Here is an 18600-nt window from a genome sequence, read left to right as displayed (position 1 = left end):
TTTTTTAATAGACTGGGGAAAGCCCAACTCATTAACAACATGTACGATTTGCACAGAAATTCTGAGATATATCCGTTGCAAAGCAGTATTACAGAACTGTCTCCTCTTCCTTCCACCTGCCAAGTCCTGCCTTCCCCTATCTCTTCCCACATAGGAAACCTGGCTAATACCTATGAGAGTGTGGAAGAAAAGCTGAAATTCAAACTTAGGGCCTGGCTTATTACTGGATGAAGTACTGCAGGATGCTGTCTCCACAGGCTACCTAAAATAATCTGAGAAAGACAGAAGTGAAGAACGCAGCTCTGCACACCTACACGCTCCCCCTACACATGCACACGTCTCCTGGAGGTGATACTTGTGTCCTCTATGAAGGCACAGGAGCCCTAAGTATCCTCTCCCAGGCAAGGTGGTGAAACCACAGCCAAAATTTGCAAAGCCTTTGGAAGCAGGGCTGCATTTGCCCTTGATGCCACATTCCAGACTTTGGGTGCAAAGACAACCATGAAATATGGCGGTGCAGAAATGGGACCCAGGTCATGAAATGAGTCAAGAGCCATAAATCCTATCTAAAGAGGCTGGTAATATCCCAAGATAGATTCCTGCTGAGAAAGTCCAGTGTGGGAACACTGACAGAAGAAACAGCCAACAGGTACAAGGAGGGGTGGGAAACACTTCTGCAGAGGGGCACAGCTTAGCCCTAGCACACATTCATATCATACTGACCCAGCTCCACCTCCCATTCAGGGTGGGCAGCATTGGCTCTGGGCTGGAGGCAGGGGGAAACAGGGGAGGAGGCATGGAAAGTGTTGGGAAATAACTTGTTGTTAGACTTCAGCTCTGAAGTGTTTGCAAAATTTCCCAGGCGAGATGAATGGGAGCTATGAAGGCCTCGCTGCACACGGAGCCTCTGCAGTGAACGCGGCACTGAGATAAGCGTGGCAGGTGGTGCTGAGTGCCCTGAGACCCTCACAGCTTGAATGCGGGGGAGAATGCTCCCTGTGAAAGCCCTTGCAGGACAAAAATGCATCTTGTAACGTTCTTCCCAGTGTTTTTTGTCATTTAGGTCACAAGGGCTGTTTGGAGATTATGGAGCAAAAAAAAAAAAAAAAAAAAAAGAGCTCCCTTCTAGCTCTGGGGGCTGGTATGCAGGTTCACACCTAGGGCACCTCTCGAGGGGGTCTGGGAAGGGTGAAGATGAAGCTTGTAGGGAACATACTGAATTTCTCTCATTTGCACCTCTTTAAACTGGGCTTTTCCTCATCAAAGCCAGCAAGCCCTATGTAATAAGACACAGCTCACCTAAGCCGAAACGACCCTCATCAATGTCCACTGGGTCCCAACCAGACGCAGCCCCATCGATGGACCCAGAATGGCCCAAAGCCAGCTGAGATGCTTGCAAAAGCTCTGGTGGCACAGGGTGCTGGGTGCCGAACGCCCACATCCTCACCAAGCTCCTGCACTCACGGGGCTGAGTTAAGCAAAGGAGCCCTCGTGCCAAACCACACGGAGCTCAGCTGCTCAGCCATCAGCTGCGCTTCCTACCCTTGTGCTACTGATTGTGCAAACATGAATGTAATTAGTCTAAATAATCACCGAAGATTTAATAGCAGCCAGACCACCCAGAGGCCAAATAGCTGGCGGTGGAGCAGAGAAGGTTTGTTCGCTGGTTTTTGTAACACTTGCTAATGAAGTGAGGTCGGATAGCAAAGCAAACACCCTCCACGAGCACTTCCCCTGGGAATGCTGTATGTTGTGGGAAGCCCCACGTCCCTTGAAGCCAAGAATGTTCTCTCAGGATAGGCAACATGTGCTACTACCATCGCTGCTTTTAATTTATCGCCGCCTGGAAAGCCTCCCCGAATGATTATGAAACCGGCTCTGAGCCCCAAAATAAGCTCCCATCCCAACCAACCATGACTGGAAGCGCTCCTCTCATGGCAAGCAGTGAGCCACTCACACTGCGATCAAAAGCTCCTGGGGAAGTGAGTTCACCCAAAGGCCTGGGTGAAGCAGCGTGCTCAAAGCATGCAGCAGCGCCGAGCCGCTTCCAGGGGCATGAAGCAACGCTCCTCATTGTGTCTGGCCTTCCTCCGTGCTCACCCGCCATTCATTGTATCTCGCCAGCTAATTACAGAGCTGACAAACACACCCGGCTGGGGAGTTCTAAGCTGTTGGGAGCAGCACCGTGTCACAGCCATCGATTCTTCTGTATAAGCAAAATTTCCTCGGCTGGGGTGGTCACTTAGGCTGCTAATTGTGCACGCTGCCTCAAAATCATGTTCTGCAAAAGGAACAAGACCTGTGATTCCCCAGGACAGGTCTGTGCAGTGGAGAGAGCAGAGAGATGGCTCTTATTTTTCCAAAATCCCAAGAAATGACTATTTCTGTTTTCTCAGGGGTGGGAGGGGGCAGACCCCCCTTCCTAGGGAGACAGGGACAGTCTTGGGAAATCCCTCCTGGAGCCAGCAGCAGCCCTTCAGTTCAAAGCTCCTTTCTTTAGGCCTTGAATTCTTGGCCATAAAGTCTCTGAAGAGGTTTTGATAAGTTGCATATCTCGTAGATAAGCAAAGCTTTGGACGAATCCCACGCGGTTCTCTATCTACCGCAAGTCCTCATTTGTTTTCCGCCAAGGCACTTGCTGGTTTTCCTCTCCAAGGTGTTGGACAGCAATGTCAAGAGGCTGAAGGGGCAGCATTTGAGATGGGAGTTTTTGCCAGGTTGATTCTCCTTTTTCTTTTCTCAGGGCTCTGGGGCAAAGGGGTTGAGGGAAAATCTGAGAGATAACTGAATGACATGGGTTTTTCTCACGGGGGCTGTAGTTCTACCCCTTATGTGATGAAAAGGAAAGGCACAGAGGAAAGACAGATGAGTTTGCCCTTTCAAATGGCTTAGGTTGGGGTAAATTTAGAGCAGCAAAATTCCCCACGCTTAAATTTGCAGAGATCAGACTGCAGGGACTTCAATGCAAAAATCTGCTATTTGAGACTGGAACAAAGTACGCAAGCAGCCTGGAGAAAAACGTTTCTGATTTCTGTGAGGCCTTTCTAGACAGCCCTGCACTGGGAAAATTTGTAGAAGAGAAGGGAAAGAGAAGTGAAGGGGAGCAGTGACTGGAGAGAAGATTTCCTGAAACTAATCGGAAAGAAAGAGCCATCAGCTCTCCCTGGCACGTCTCACGCCCCAGGAGCTCCATGCAGCTGCTGCCAGCCCAGGGCAGCCAGCTATGCCCAGGTTATTTATTTTCCCCACTTTAAGCGCTGTCAAATATTTAATGCTTTAAAAAATAATATCTTCTTTTATCTGCGGCAGGACACAAAGCAAGAAGCAGCTTCCTGGAGCAGCCAGGCGGAAGGGAGCTGGCAACCTGTGCTGGGTCAGGAGGAGAGGAAGATGAAAAGGAGACGGGCTTTTGTTTTGTCCTTCACAGAAGACTTTATCCCCTCCAGATACACAACAGAAGCCTCCTCTCTCTTGGAAGTTGGCTGGCAATGGCCTTCCTGTCTCCCCAAGCTGCTCCTGGGTCATGCACAGGGCAAGCTGTGCAGCCACATCCACTGCCAGTGCCTCCCTGCTGCTCCCTGTGCCCTGCAGACGGCTGGCTGTCCCTGCTGCCCTGGGTGCCACTGCACAGCCTCAGCTTCCCTTCCTCTGCAGGGCATGCTGATCAATTAGCACAGAACAAATAATTAAGCTGATGAGTGTCTCTTTTTCCTGCTTGCTGATGGCCGTTGCCTCAAATTCATGCCCAGAATATGACTGAATTTATTTGTTGCCATTTGCAGCATTCAAAAGAAGCCTTTAATGATTTCTTTTAAGCTCCCTGGACTGATTGTGAGTAGCACAGGGCAAATACTCATTATTTCCTATCTAAGCAGCAGCACTGATTAGTCGGTGGTTGGCTAGATAAGCCACACCACCCTGCTCCCCTCTCTCTGCAGAAATGCACAAGGTCATTTGCTGCTAATGCTCAAATGCAAAGCAAAAACGTGCCCCAATGGAATGGCACATGGAAGCCTCCTGCGTTTTTTCAGGCTAATAAAACAGGAGTGTGCAGAATCAGACATTAAGTAAGAGGACTGTGGATCAAAGTGAATGTGGGTTGAATCTTTGTTTTGTTTTTCAGGCAACCCAGTTCACAGCACTGTGTGCAGCTGAAAGTGTTTTTGGGAGGGGAGTGGGAATGCAGTGAAACTTAAGTCTTGACAGTTTGCGGACATTAAAGATCTGAAGTCAGCTCTTACTTGCCTGTTAGCTCCTGAATCTTCACATGATGCAATGCTAATCTTCAGCCCTTTCCTAAAATAACGTGCGGAGTTGCTATGTTCTGTTAAATGTGAACCATGTGTCACCTCAGCAATGGCTGCGACGGCAAAAAGATGATAAATCTAAAGCTTGTAAAATGTCCTATGACATTTTGGGAGAAAAACAGGTGTTGCATAAATGTTAGACATTTATGGGTAAACTAGCAGGGGCTTTGAAAGACTGACACATCTGCCACATAGTCTGTAACCCTGAAAGAAAAGGAGCAAAGCAGGCACTTGCATGTGTCTCGCTCTTTCTACAACTGTATGAAAATACATCCTCATCTGGTATTGGAATTAGCAGAGCTGGACTCACCCCTCCCTGTGTCTCCTCCAGGTTTTTGGCTTTTACACCCAATGTGTATTTTAAAACTGTGCCTGCTTAAGTAGGTGGCAAATTGTGCTGGAAGAAGTTGGTATGCGGAGTATTTTTATTCAGCTCCCTTTTCTCACACCTTTCATTGTTTTTCCCCTTGGAATATCTCCTGTAATGCTCTACTCATAAAGCTCTTCAAAGGCAGGCCTGTGTTTGAACAGCCTTGCCCAAAATCTGCTCTCCAGTCAAAGACCTCAGACAGGAAAATAACTCACAGGGCCGCGCCGCCGCTGCCGCAGGTGTCCCAGCCTACCTTGCAGGGCTGTTATCCCCTCTTCATCCGATAAATGTAATAAACTGGGACTTGGTTTTGACCTGCCAAGGTCCAAGGAGAAGGCAGATTTCTCACTTCCCAGTGCCCTGTTCATTGGTGGGTTTAGGGAGAGAGGCAAGGCTTGGGGAAGCAATAAATTCTGCTCCCAAATCTTACTCCTCACCCTCCCCACAGTTCAGCCCCACGCTCTCCATGCCCCAGTCCCGTTTCTGCCCCAGTAGGATGTTGTACCCTTCATTCCTGTCCCAGTGGGGCTGGTTTGGGTCAGTCCTCTCCTGACTACATCCTTGCTGGTCCTATGGTGCCTCTTGAGGTTAGGAAAACTACCTCCTCCCCTAGCTCCCGGATAGCGAGGAAAACAACCCCTTCTATGTGACAGAACACATCCCTCAGCATTCCCAAGTGGGCCAGAGGCAGTCACAGCACTGCACTGCCATGAAGTTTTTGACTGAGCCAAGGAAAAGAAACCTCCAGCAGCAGCTGCCTTCGAAAGGACTGCTCCCTACAAAGAGGACTTCAGTCCCTCAGCTGCTGTACGTAGAGAAGCTTTTTCCTCAGCCTGGTAAATTGCATCATCTCATACACTAAACCCACGCTTTCCCTGTCTACTCTGAAGCTTTCAAATTTATTAATGTGCATCAGATACTTAACATAGCTGGATTTTCTTCAGTCTGATCTACGCTCAAATCCTCAAGACAAGGTAAAAATTTTACATGCCAGAGGCTATGATTTTCTTTCCTTTCTTTGGGAAAAAAAAAAGTTCAAAATCTATCACGGTTAGAAATATATGAAATGTCGTAGTGCTTCAAACCACAAGCTTCATCACTCTGCTGTCTCTGCAACACTGGCCAGAAACGAGTATTAAAAAAAGCATAAAAATATGGGGATGTATAGAGGGATCCTTCCCTTGCTCAAGCAGTCCATGTTTCTGATATTCCTGTGCCAGAAACTGCATCCAGATCACTGTGATTAATAGCCACTGATGGGCTAAACATCCATGAATGTGCCTATTCTTGTTCTGAATTCAAATATATTTTGGTGTTAATAATGCTCTATGGGAATGCATCCCATCATTCAAATACACACTGTGCGAATGGGTCAAAGTTCAGACCTACTGATGCATTTGTTTTGCTCTCTGCTCTTCTCCTCATGAATCCTAACTTTCAGTTTCCCTTTTGAGCACTGAGGGCGGATATCAGGACAGGGAAATACACCCTTCTCAGAGTGCTTGATGGAAGATCTCCTGAGCACCACATGCAAAATGCATGACCAACTGCTTTTCTGATGAACATGCCCCAGCACTCTGGAGGGAGACAGTCTTTGCCTACAGATCAGTAAGGGTTCATTTACAACAAGAATGAATGATGGCCTGAAACTGGACATGTCTTGTGCAGGTATAAGGCAGGATGTGATGAGAAATGCACATGCCTATCAAGAAAGAACTGCAAAATGGACCAAGAAGAACCGAGCATCCATAGTGACATGATGCATAGACTCAAGGTTTTTCTGAGGACCTTGGATCCCCTCTTCTAGACAAAATAAAATCTCCCTGGACACAAAACAACTCTCCCCGAGGAATTCCCAAAGAAAACAGGAAGGGACATCCCTACCTTTTTGGTCTTGACTGTTGAGGCACAGCAGTCCCCACCATCATAGTTGCAGAAGGCTCGATTGTTGATGGAATCACAGTAGTTGTCTCCCATGAAAGGCTGGAAAATAAAAGAGCAGAGACTAAGGACATGGGCATGGATTAACAGTAACAGTTATCAGAAGGAGAAGATGAAGCCTTGAAAAAGCCATGTAGTTTATAACATTACCAACTGCCCTGAAAAGCAAGAGATGATTATTCCCCTCTCTCTTCAAAGCAGACAGAAAAGGGAAGGACACAAGAGCCCATGTTGGCTTTTCACATCCCACATAAGACGATGCTTCAGGAATATTAATTCGACTAGGCCCAGAGACAGCATCAAGGCATCTAAAATTGCGTCACCTTTTCACAATTTTAAGCTAACCTTCCGAAACTATGTGGGATAAGAAGAAGGTAATGCATAGCAACCAAACTGGCATGCTTTTAATAGTTGCACTTTCAACCACAGCTCTCCTAACTATGCAACAAGTGTCAGCAAGGAGGGTATAAAAGCACATCTCAAGGAGAAGTGGAAGTGGTCTGAGTGAAGTACGGGGTCCACACGCACTCGTTCCCCAGTTAGCACTTACTGCGTCTGATCTTGGCCATGACACCTAATCTTCCTCCACTCCACTGCTCAGAGCTGGGATAATGGAAATTATTCAGAGGGACGCTGAGGAGAGCTATTAAGCAAAATTCATAAATCACCTTGAAAAAGAAAATGTGGTCTCTGCGCTGCACAGGACCTGAATAATAATCACCATTCTGAAGAAAAGGCTTGAGGTCTGGATCTTTCTTGGAAATCCAAAGTGTGCCTGATGCTAAGAAGTGGCCGTGCCAGATGCAAGGAACCCAGGCAGCTCTGAAAGCTCAGACAAAGGGATGCTAAGCACAGAGCACAGTCATACCTCCATAGTACTTCTCACACTCACGGGCTCATGGGGCCATTCCCATTTTATTTGCTCTTTGGAAAATTCATTTGCTCTGCACTGAGACAATCACACCAGGGAGTTTCCTACAAGAAGTCATCTCTGCAGAGTGGGTGGGGAGGATTTCACAGCAGCTGCAGTACCCAAATTTTCCTGATGATAGAGACCTAAGGAAGCAGCAGTGAGAGCATACCTGAAAGGCCAAGGCCATCCATACTGAGACAGAGTCTGTGGACTGGTGAAGATGCAAGCTTTTACTGCTGCTGTTTTGCAAGTTTACATATTTCTATCAGGGTATATGAATTCCAGGCCATAATGGCAATGCTGGATGAGAGCAGGACTCCCATGAAGTGACTAATTGAGCATCACTGCTTTAGTTACAAGCAAATACTGCAAATGCCAATAAGGAATGCAGAATTACAGAGTGAGATTCCAACCCCTTCGGACTGGCTGAACTCCACTGACTTCCACAGAGATTGGCTTACTTATACAGACAAAGGCCTTGACTTGAAAAAGCCGTTCCAATTTCATTAATATAATATAAATGAGTTGCATGGAAAAGATTTATAAATCGATGGAGAGATTTTAATGCCAATCTGGTCATATTAAAAACAATGAACTTTGTTCAGCCTCCTGAGACATCTTGATAGGCTTCTCTGTGCTTCCCTTGCATTGCCTGGCTGTGCCTGCTCGGTAAGAAAGGCTTTGTTTTAATTTCCTATGCCTGAGTCTGTATCTATGAACACTGAAAAAATACTAACAAGAACTTGTAGAAGAATTTGCTTTTTACTTGCACTGGCACGCAAGCAAGCAATATCATCTTATGGAGGAAAACAATGGGACAAACAACATCTATTCTGATTTGGTACCCAAATCCTCAATTGAGAAGCCTTGGAGGACTGGGTGCTGAAGTCTGTAGAGGTCTCCATGCATATCTTAGTGCTCCCACATTTTTGGAGGAACTTTGTTTTCTCCACTGACTATACAGATAGGGGGTGGGAAGACTAGCTTTCATGAAAACATCCAAGTTAGCTGCCTCCAGGTACGTGGCTGATTCATAAACCTCTATTCCAGCCACTAGGGAGCGACAAAAAATCACATTGCAGCAGTCTGGGTTACTGCTCTGAGTGTCAAGAGTGAAATAATGCCCTGCTTACAGCCTGCTATTCAGGGAACCCTCCCTAATGCTAAGGATATTAATACATTAGGGATTGTATCAGCCTAATGGCCCAGTATTACTGACTTATTATTTCCTGTTTCCATAGTCATGAAGAAAGGTTTGGTGAAGACGGCATTTCTTCTGAAATCTTACTGCCAGAGAACAAGCTCTGGCCCATTCTTGGATCCTGGAAAATGATGCTAGAGGCCATTATCAATTGTCTGGGCAAAGCCTCCCACGATGACAGATTGCGATGCAGTGACACTGCTGAATGAATGATGAAAAGAAGGAAGTTTCTATTGATGTGGAGAGATCTGGCAATTAACAAGGATGGAAGGAAAGAAAACGCGGAGAAAAAGCGTGACAGTAATAATGGCTGCTGGTAAATTATTACATCACTGCAAAGTTTGCGTCAGTAACAACTATCCTTAAACAGCAGGAGAATGGATACCCGATGGTGCATCAGCACCTGAATGGCATTTCTTAATGGCCACTGGATGTTATTTTAGCTCTCTTTGGAGAATAGGGGCACATAGCCAGCCTGCATGAATGCAATGCGTGAGATGGCTTATGACATTCAAAGCACTGACAGCAGAATGCTTTTCATTTAGGGAACAACTAGACAGAAAGTATTACATTGTTGGAGAGTTATTACCCTCTTGGGCTCAACATTTGTATGCGAAGGAAACCTGTCTTTCACTTCAAGAGAAATCGTGCTGCACAGCAGTGTGGCCTTGTGTTTTGTGTCAGATTTAGCAGCTCTGTGCCATGGTCTACCACTGCGGACAAATAACTTCAGTGCGCTTGTAAAATTGGGTTACTGAGTGCCAAGAGTGCAGATGGTGCTGCAGAAAGTCGGGGGATCTGGGTTGGAGAGACAGCTCTTCCAGAGCATGTCCATGCAGCCAAAGCTTCTGCCTGTGAGTTATTCCATTTCCAAAATGGGCATGAAGCTGCCCGGCCTCACAGAGATGCCACAAGGCTTCTTCATGTCAGTCCTGGTGAGACACTCAAGTGCTGGCATGATGGAAACTGTATGACCTGAGACGTGATCCAGTGCTGCTTGTGCACTGGCGGTATTTTAAGAGTTCTCAGACTTCACAGAGATTGTTGCCAACAGAAACATCACTCTTCAAAATAATTGCTTACTGCAAATAAGACAGAGGACAGTGAGCACGATTTGTTCACTGTTCAGCTGTGCTGTCCAGCAAATGGCATCATTCCTTCCTCTGGCTTTCTTAATCTCCACATCACAGTTTCAAAGTCTAGCTGGCCTCACAAAGAATTGGTCCTCCAGTAAGATGTCAGAAACAAGTAAAATAACTGAATCTTCTTGCAGTCTTCCAGAAAGTCCCACATCCTGGGAAATTCCAAAGGTCGGCCAATTATATCGAGCCGTTTGATCATTTTGCTCATGCAAGAGTCAGCCAATCATCTGCTCTAGAAAAACCACTAGTTTCACCACTGAGTGTTAGAACTGGTACAGATCTCTGTTTAATTGACAGGACATCCAGGGCAAAAGCCTGTTTGCACCACTGGAAAAACATTTCCAGCCCATATGGCTGCAGTGACTGTTACGATAACATGCAGGGGAGTAAGCACGGCCCATCTGAGCGAACGCAAATGCTCACCTCACAGCCTTTGACACAATGAATCAGGGAAGGGTGAGGATACCACTTGAGTCCCGCTGTGCAGACAACGCTCTGGAGGAGAGAAGAAAAAAAACAAACATCAAGTCAAGACAAGGAAATCAGTGTACGGAAAGTCGGTGTGCTGGCTCCTACGGCCCTACTGTACTTAAGAAACGAAGTTTAGTTCCCTAACACCTCTTGTGTTCTCAGGACCTGGCTCTCCTCCAGGTATTTACAAGAAGTGTTGGACTTGACACTTGCAATAACAGAACATTTGAGAGTAAAATAATATTTAACATTTTCCCGAAAATGTCATGTCCAATATTTCACTCAAGGTGGGGGAACGTGGCAGAAAAAAGGCAAAGGAAGGGGTCCACTGTCGAGCTCATGGGAAGTGGGGAGGCATTTTAGGAATTCATTTAAGGATTTCTTTGGTGCTGCAAAGCGTTGCTCTGTTTTGCTACCTGTCATATCTGCGCTTCCTGAAGATGCAAACAGCTAAAGGTGGACTTTCAGAAACATTTTCTCACCATCCTTTAGATCTTAAATAGAAGCACCTCCCACCACACACCTTCAAAATAATACTCAAAAAGGACAGCATCATCTGTTACACTGTATGAGCTTAATAATAATTTTGGTACTGACTACATTTATAGGTTTTCTGTAAGAAAAAAGTTGAACTGCTTAGTTTTGGAGAAAATTGAAACACCAGCCCACTCAAAGACACAACATGGACACTCATTATTTGCCTGTAGATACGAAACCTAGATTTTAAAGAATAAGAGGCTTGGCCAGTCAGCGGCGGTGGCAGGTCAGTACCATGGAGGTCCGGGTGATGGGACAACCATCCATACACCACAACATTCACCAGGATGAGGATCATTTGGGGTTACCTTCCACAGATGAAACAATGGCCAACATGAGTACGTGGGTACTCATCAAAGGACGGGGGCTGGGGTTGGACGGAGTCCTGGGGAAGGAAGGGATTAACATTTGGGAAGACCTGACGTACAAGCCATCCCACCCCCTGTTTATCCAAGGCCTAATTTAATCCATCTGCAGGGGAACCTCAGCATGTTTTTACAGTTTCTGTCATTCGAGGCTTACCTGGCGTGTGCTAGAAAAAGGACTTTTATACTATCTGACTGGGGCTGTTTATCTTTCCGATGCTCTCGGATTTTCCACTATTAGTCAAGCCCGGCTTGCCCCACCTGCCTCACAACAGGGCCCGTCTGTGTGAGCGGGGCAAGGCAGGGAGGCTGCAAGGTGCGGGGGCCCTGCAGTGTCAGACGCTCCCCCAATGCGCTCCAGACAGGCAGCTGGAGATTTCCAGCCTGCTGCCTGCCACAAATGGTCAGAGTTTGGGGTCTTTTGTTTGTTTTGGATTTTTTTGTTTGTTTTTGTTTTGTTTTGTTTTCCCCACTCTTCTGTTTATTGCACTTCGGAGGGAAAGGAAAAGAAACTTTTCCAGGTTTCAAAATAAACAAGACCAGTCAACAGGTTGGGAGGGGGAAGCCCTTCAAGAGCCTTTGAAACAAAAACTGAAGAAGAAAAACTCAGCCATATGCCTCCCGTATCTGAGGCCAGCCAATGAGAAAATGTGCACTTCCATTCAGCACCTCACATTCCTGGTAAGAAGCATCAACATCTACACAACCCCTTGATGTGTGCAAGCATGTGGAGCTATCAAAAGGAGCCAAACAGCCCTGCAACAGGCTCTTAAGAAAAGAGGTTTCCAAGCGAGACCAAACCCTTGCAGAAAATGCACTACTTTCCAGGCCCTCCCAGTTTTAAAAATCCAGCAGCTACTGAATTTTGTCGTCCCCTTAGAGGAAGAGATGGGAGGTGAAGTCTCCTCAAGCACAGATCTCTGCTCTCGCTCAAGGCTGCCTTGAATCCCAGTGGCTAGAACAACTTTTGGCTGGCCAATCTCCAGGAAAGGGTGTGCAGCCCCAGGCTGTAGCACAAGAGAGCCAGCTGACCTTGTGGGACAACCATCACTGGGTCAGTGGGACACTCATACGGCAGCTAGGAAAGGCTGGGTCCAAGCAGATAACCAGAGCTTTTCTTCACAAACACCACTCAGCTCTTCTCTCTGCAGCAGCCAGGATATGCCAAAAGGATTCAGATGGACAGTCCTGCACAGTGTGCCAATGGCTTAATCCCAGTTACTTTGCCTTCTCTTCAGATGACTCATTACTAGCAGGGACTATTAGAGCTGCTCCAACTAAGTTCAATCCTGCTGACATCCACTGAGCTGGAAGCAGGGTACACTTGGGAAAGGCCCTCGATTACAATTCTGTGTCCCCCTGCTGGTTTGCCAAACCCAGATTCACACCACAAGTCCTGTCTATGCCCTCAGCTTGCTGCTGGGCTGAGGGGGAGAGGGAAAAGGGATAATCTGGGCTGGAAATTTGAGGAATTTGAGGAATGAGAGAAGATTCTTGTGGTGCCAAGAGTCCAAAGGTGCAAGAGTGCAGTCTGGGGCAATGAGGTGAATGGAAAGGAAGGAGGGGTGCAGGCAGCACCCGTACCAAGATGGCACCGGCGCATACAGAAGGGAAGGCCTCACATGCTAGGCGGTGCTGAGGAAGCCCATGTAGCACAGCCTCACCCCTCTCTGGGTCACTGTGGTGACACATGGCTGCCTGATGGCCCCGCTGCCCTGGTGCATCAGCTCCTGCAGCACAGCTGCCCTCCCGCCTGGTCTGTCCCCATTCCAGAAATGCCATTCAGCTCCAGCTGCGGTTTGGTGGCTGTGACTCCATCTGCTGTGAACAGAGAGGAAGCTGGGATGCGCTCCCACAGTAGGTAACAAAGAGCCAAGAAAGCAAATCAAGCTGTCATTTTCTCCTTGTGAGGGAAGACCTAGCGCCTCTGGTCACGGCGCTTCCCTCCCCATTGTGGGACTAACACAATGATGTCAACCATTTGTGGCCTGCAGAGGGGATTAGGTTTCCCCAGGAGAGGCCCTGGGGAGCTCTCCTCCACCTTAGATGGGTCAAGTGTCCCCTGGAGCCCAAGCATGAGGACTGGCACCTACCGGTCTCAGCAAACCCTCTCTTCAGGCACGAAATGAGCATGGCAATTAACCATGAGGGCTGGTGAGGGGATCAGTGCTGCTGACAGGGCAGGGAGACGTGGCTCGTGGCTGTGGCCTCCCAGGGCTGCAGATGGGTGGCAGCTCCCACACTTCTGGGGCTCAGCCCCCTCACTGCCCTAAGCTGCGACTCAGTTTCCCAGTCTGCAAAACAAGCCTGACACTCTTTGGAAGGGAAGAAAGGAGGAAAACTGCAAACTCTACCTGAAGGAGAACAGATGCTGGTTGCTCACATCATTTTTGATATCTTCTGAGCACCCACAGTCTCAGGAACAGTGGTGTTCAGGTGCAAGGATAGAGCGAAACACATTGCCACCACTGCGGCAGCGTCCCTACTCACTAAACCCCACTGCCAGCCAACCCATTTAAGGCTATCACACGTGTTGAGACAGTATTTGGCAGAAAGGCAAGCATCCAAATTCAGACAATCTAGGAAATTAGGTATCGGCACTCACTGGGAAAGAGCTGTCAAGCTGTCTTTCTGAGGCACTTCACTTTTTTCTCTTCACTGCCTTGTAGTCAGCCTTGGCAGCTCTATCTATAGGTGTCTTCAACAGCTCGCTGCCCCTTGCATACATGCAGCAAATGGGAAATCACAGGAAGAGCAATGATTGTCCCAAATGCAGTCTGCCACAGAACGGCAGACACACAGCAGATTACAGGTGGCTTTTTGTTCCTGCTGAAAACGATTTGGGAGACACTGCAAATTCGCACTGATTTCAGCAATCAGTTTCAGACCAAGCAAAGCAACTCAAAGCCTCAACCAATTCTGAAAAAACACATCAATGTGATGACATTTGGTTCTTGTTCCTGTGAGAAGACACTTGATTTCTAAGCTTATTTCAATTTTTTTAAGCAGAAAGCTATAAAAAAACTCATTTTTCTTAAACGACACAAAAATAGTTGGAAGTTAAATACTACGTTATGTTCAAACCCAACATGGTTTTCCTGCAATTTTTTGGTTCACCAAAAATCACAACAACAAAAATATCTCTCTGGTTAGGAGAAAACATTTTTTTCATGTTTTAATTTGACAGAACTTCCAGCGAACCGAAAAATCAAGTGATTTGCACAGCTCTGCTCTAAATAACTCCCAAAGGAGGGATGGTTCCCTCTTCCCACTTTGCCTCCATAACAGCTGTTGCTTGAGCAGCCACACACAAATGTGTTTCTTTCTTGCTGGCTCTCCCTGTGTTTTATCTGCACATGTCCTCTCAAATGCAAGTCCCACAGACTGGTTCTACCTTTATCTGCTGCTCATACCGCACTGATCTGCACATTATTTGTGCCTGAAGTTAAGTAACAGAAAGTGCTTCTCTGTATCACCGAAATACTTTGTGACCAACAAAGACTCCTGTAAATGCAAGCAGCTGGTCGCTTCGCTCGCATGGCACAACGAGCTGTCAGCGAACGTAAACAGAGACACATATTATGAATGATATATAGCATATGGCCATGGGGACCTTCCCCTGAAGCATCGCAATCCCCATCTCTCCAGGGTCCCCACTGGCAGCAGCATTTCCCACAGCGCACGCTCCCTGCGGGTGACGTCCCCTGTCTGGGGAGCAGAACAAGATGGATGTCTCACAGCTACCAAACCCCCCCATGCAGCATCACTCCGCCAGCTGCCTACCCTATGGGTCTCCTCTCAGCACTATGCACACAACTGCTGCTTGACAAGCAGAAAAACCTGCACGACCCAACGGGGCTGCCAGGACAGAGCTCTGAGTTCCAAGGAGACATGAGAGCAGAGCCACTTCCTCTGCACGCCCCCAAAGCCTCCCCACCATCATCCAGCACATGTTCCTGCCTAAATCTCACTATCTACGAAGTGTTATGGGACATACTTACATCTACTGTCCAATTGCAAGGTCCTTAACCAAAACGGCAAACAAGATCTTATTTACCACTGTACTCTGGGAAACTGTGATTTTGCCTCCTTCCCTTGCTCCCCTCATCCCCCCTTTAGCACTCTGTGTTTTCCCTGCTGCCTAATGAGCCCTCCAGAGACCTGAAGGTATAAAACTCGTTACAGCTCCCTCTGCGCACCCGCATCAATAAACGAAGGCGCACGGCACAGAACGGGAGGGAAGCTGTCACTTTATTTCACCATGAATTACAAAACCACTTTAAAGTCTAGCACTCGGGAAAGGGCCAGTGAGAAATTGCCCCTAATACAGATAGGGGTTTTCTTTATGTTCCGTGCCAGAAACTTGGCAAGGCCCGGGCTTAGGCAGTAATATAATCTCGCTGCCTGGAGGGAGTGGGAAGCGGGGACGGACACTGTGAGCTTGTTGTATTCTGTGGACTTATGTTCCTCATCCCTTTCCAGGATTTATTCTATTGCTCTGTACGGCCCCATGTGAAACAGGGAAATACAAAGCAGCAGAGATTTTCAGAGCATCTCCCTAACCGCAGCCACAGCATGCGTGTGTGTTTCCCACTGATATCAATGTGAAACCAAGCAGCTATTTGCTGCCTGCACACGGCTGAGCGTGTGTGTAAAGCACTGTGTATAGGTGTGTATGCCCCCATGGGGGTTGACTCATAAGCTGGAGGGCACCCAGGACAGCACGCTGCAAGTGGTTAATGCTGCTGTGCTTCTGCAGCAGGCAGAGGGAGAAGTGGTGACCTCTGGAAGGGGCTGTGCTGAGCTGGCAGCTCTCACATGCGGGTGAATGGGGGGGGCAGGCAGGACCCAGCCAGCTCTGCTGCTCTGGGAGATGAAATACCCCCTGTATCAGCTTTTTTCGTCAGCCAAAAGCAGTGCAGAAAAATCCAGCCCTACCACCCAAAGTGTGCGAAACACTGAAGAGGAGGAAGAGAATAAAACCTGCCCATTCTCTCATTTTCCATCACATGTTCCTGTATAATGAATCATAACCCCTGCATCAGCCCCTTGGAAGTCCTGGGTGGATCTGAGCATGACGACTGGGGGCCTCTACCTTGAATGGACTTTCATTGGGAAATCACAGAGAGAAAACAACTTGGAGAGAATGGTACCACACTGCTAGAACAGCATGCAAAGGCACTACAAAACCCAGGAATTATTTTCTAAAGGGCCAAAGACCTTTCCCACACATTCCCCCTCACTGGATGAACCATGGCTAACTGACAGTTTGTTCGCTGCACATAAACATGTAGCATGGGATGTAGTTAGCACAACTGCCAGGAACTGACCTTCACTCTCTGAGGGTTCATCCAGTGCTGGATGTCCTGCACGGTCTCATTCACACGCAGCAGGATGGGCTCATGGCTGTGGTCCAGACACGAGGTGGTACACTCTGCCCCTGCACAAAAAAGGAGATGATAAAGCTACAGGACAAAGCATGCAGCTCCTTACCCTTCCAGCATCCTTTCAGCTGAAGGACAGGATTAGGGCTCATTTTTCCTAAATTGCAATTAGCAGTCAACCGTAACTATCACGTATCTTCTAACCACACGTGAAATGCTGAGTACAACCCTGCATCTCAGCAGACTGTGGGGGTGGCAAACACACCAAGGCCTTTTTGTATGAGCTGCATATCTAGGTATTTCTCTGGCTATTAACTCCAGGGAAAGGGGTCAAGTTTCTTTCTTTCAGATCACCAAGAAAATGTGGAGTTTTTTTTTTTCCATTTTGACTGCTCTTTCAAGTGATGGGGCTGATCAAGGTAAGGCTGCCAAACTCATCTCACCTGTGACATGACATAATCCCCTCGCTTCATCTGTCAGATTTATGGACTTTCAGAAACAGCCCTTTAGATGTGACCAAGCCCAATGGTACTGCAGGCAAGCTATCACCTACATCTCATACTTGATAAGAAGAATACAGAGAGGTAATGATGGCTTTCTTCACACATAAACCTGCTTTTCCTCTGATTAACTGTCATACCCAGTGGGAATCCTGTCCTTTCTTTATTAAAACACGCTGCGATCCTCTGCAGCAATATCCCAGAGCCCTGTGGTGACACAACCATAAGCCATAGTATGTTGGACCATTACCATTTCCCCCCTGGAAAATCACTCCTGAATGGCACAGCTGCTGCAAACATGTCATTAGGATTTCTGCACTCCCATCAGCACTGGGGGAGGAATTAATCTCTGCACTGGTTTGGAGAGCTGAACCTTTGGCTGAACACACACCTTAGCCTGGAAGGGCAGATTAGGTGTCTGAGGAATTACCAAAGGTGTGTGGGATTCATAGTCACCGTGACTGGATGCTATTATTTTCCCCACCTGCTTCTGCCTTCTCACATCTTCCCTCGTGGAGGAGTCAGTGGGAGCAAGCAGACCTTGCTCAGCCAGGGAGGCCTGGGCAGCACTTGGGGTTTGTTTTGCTTTCGTAGCACATGTGACAGCAGCTCCGTGGACTGCTGGGTAAGTGCAGTAAGGTCAATTTTCTATGTAGAGGCTCACATGGTGCTGTATTCCAGATTTTTGATTAAACAGCAGTGATAACACACCAATGTTTTTAGTTGCAGCAGAACAGCGCTTACACACAGCCAAGGACTTCGCTGCTTCTCCTGCTAGCAGAAAGGCCAGGGGTGTGCAAGAAGCTGGGGGGCATAGCCAGGACAGCTGCCCCAGACTGGTCAAAGGGTCATCCCATACCATATGGCATCACAGTCAGCAACAGAACCAAGGTAAAGGAGGAGGAAGTTGGGGGTGTGGGGCAGAGATGACACTGGGAAGGACAGCATTTGTTTTCCCAATAAATCACTACACATGACAAGCCTTGCTTTCCTGGAAGTATCTGAACGTGTGTTTGCTGATAGGAAGTAGTGAATGGATTCCTTGCTTTGCTTTGCTTATGTACATAGCTTTTGCTTTATCTCGTAAGCTGTCTTTATGTCAACCCGTGAGTTCTTGTACTTTTCCCTTTCTGATTCTCTTCCCCATTCCACTGGGGCAGAGCAAGGAGCTGCATGGTACTGAGCTGCCTGTGGGGTTAAACCCCATCAAAATCCCAACAACCTGCTCCCAAAAGGTGATGCTGGACAAACCTAACAAAGCGTGTGGTATGTCTCCATCTGCTGAGGATAAGAGCCAATGGCCGCTGTGCCCTCTGAAAGCTGCTCTTCACATCTCCATGAGGATCCCCCTCACCTCCTGTCCTGCAGCCCTCCTGAAGGTCAAGGGCCACCAGACTCCACATCAAGGCACAGCACTGGTGGCCAAGCCAGCGGGGCTGGTGGAGGACGGAGGGCAGCTGTAGGCTCTC

At 47.6% G+C, this 18600-nt stretch overlaps 1 protein-coding gene across 1 annotated transcript in view; it reads right to left on the bottom strand.

The window, feature by feature from the left end:
- Positions 1–18600, bottom strand: part of PAPPA (pappalysin 1) — a 170444-nt gene that overhangs the window by 6836 nt on the left and 145008 nt on the right. The window contains exons 19-21 of the mRNA XM_042830695.1: positions 16578–16687; positions 10298–10369; positions 6562–6660 (exon numbers count right to left, since the gene is read on the bottom strand). Of these exons, the coding sequence (XP_042686629.1) occupies positions 6562–6660; positions 10298–10369; positions 16578–16687 (281 nt within the window). The remainder of the gene's footprint in view (positions 1–6561; positions 6661–10297; positions 10370–16577; positions 16688–18600) is intronic.

The sequence above is a fragment of the Centrocercus urophasianus genome, unplaced genomic scaffold, assembly GCF_019232065.1.
Source record: "Centrocercus urophasianus isolate 14NV4802_14NV808 unplaced genomic scaffold, USGS_Curo_1.0 seq_34, whole genome shotgun sequence".
Classification (NCBI taxonomy): domain Eukaryota; kingdom Metazoa; phylum Chordata; class Aves; order Galliformes; family Phasianidae; genus Centrocercus; species Centrocercus urophasianus.
The sequence above is the reverse complement of the archived record's forward strand: the minus strand, read 5'-3'. Positions and strand labels throughout refer to the sequence as shown.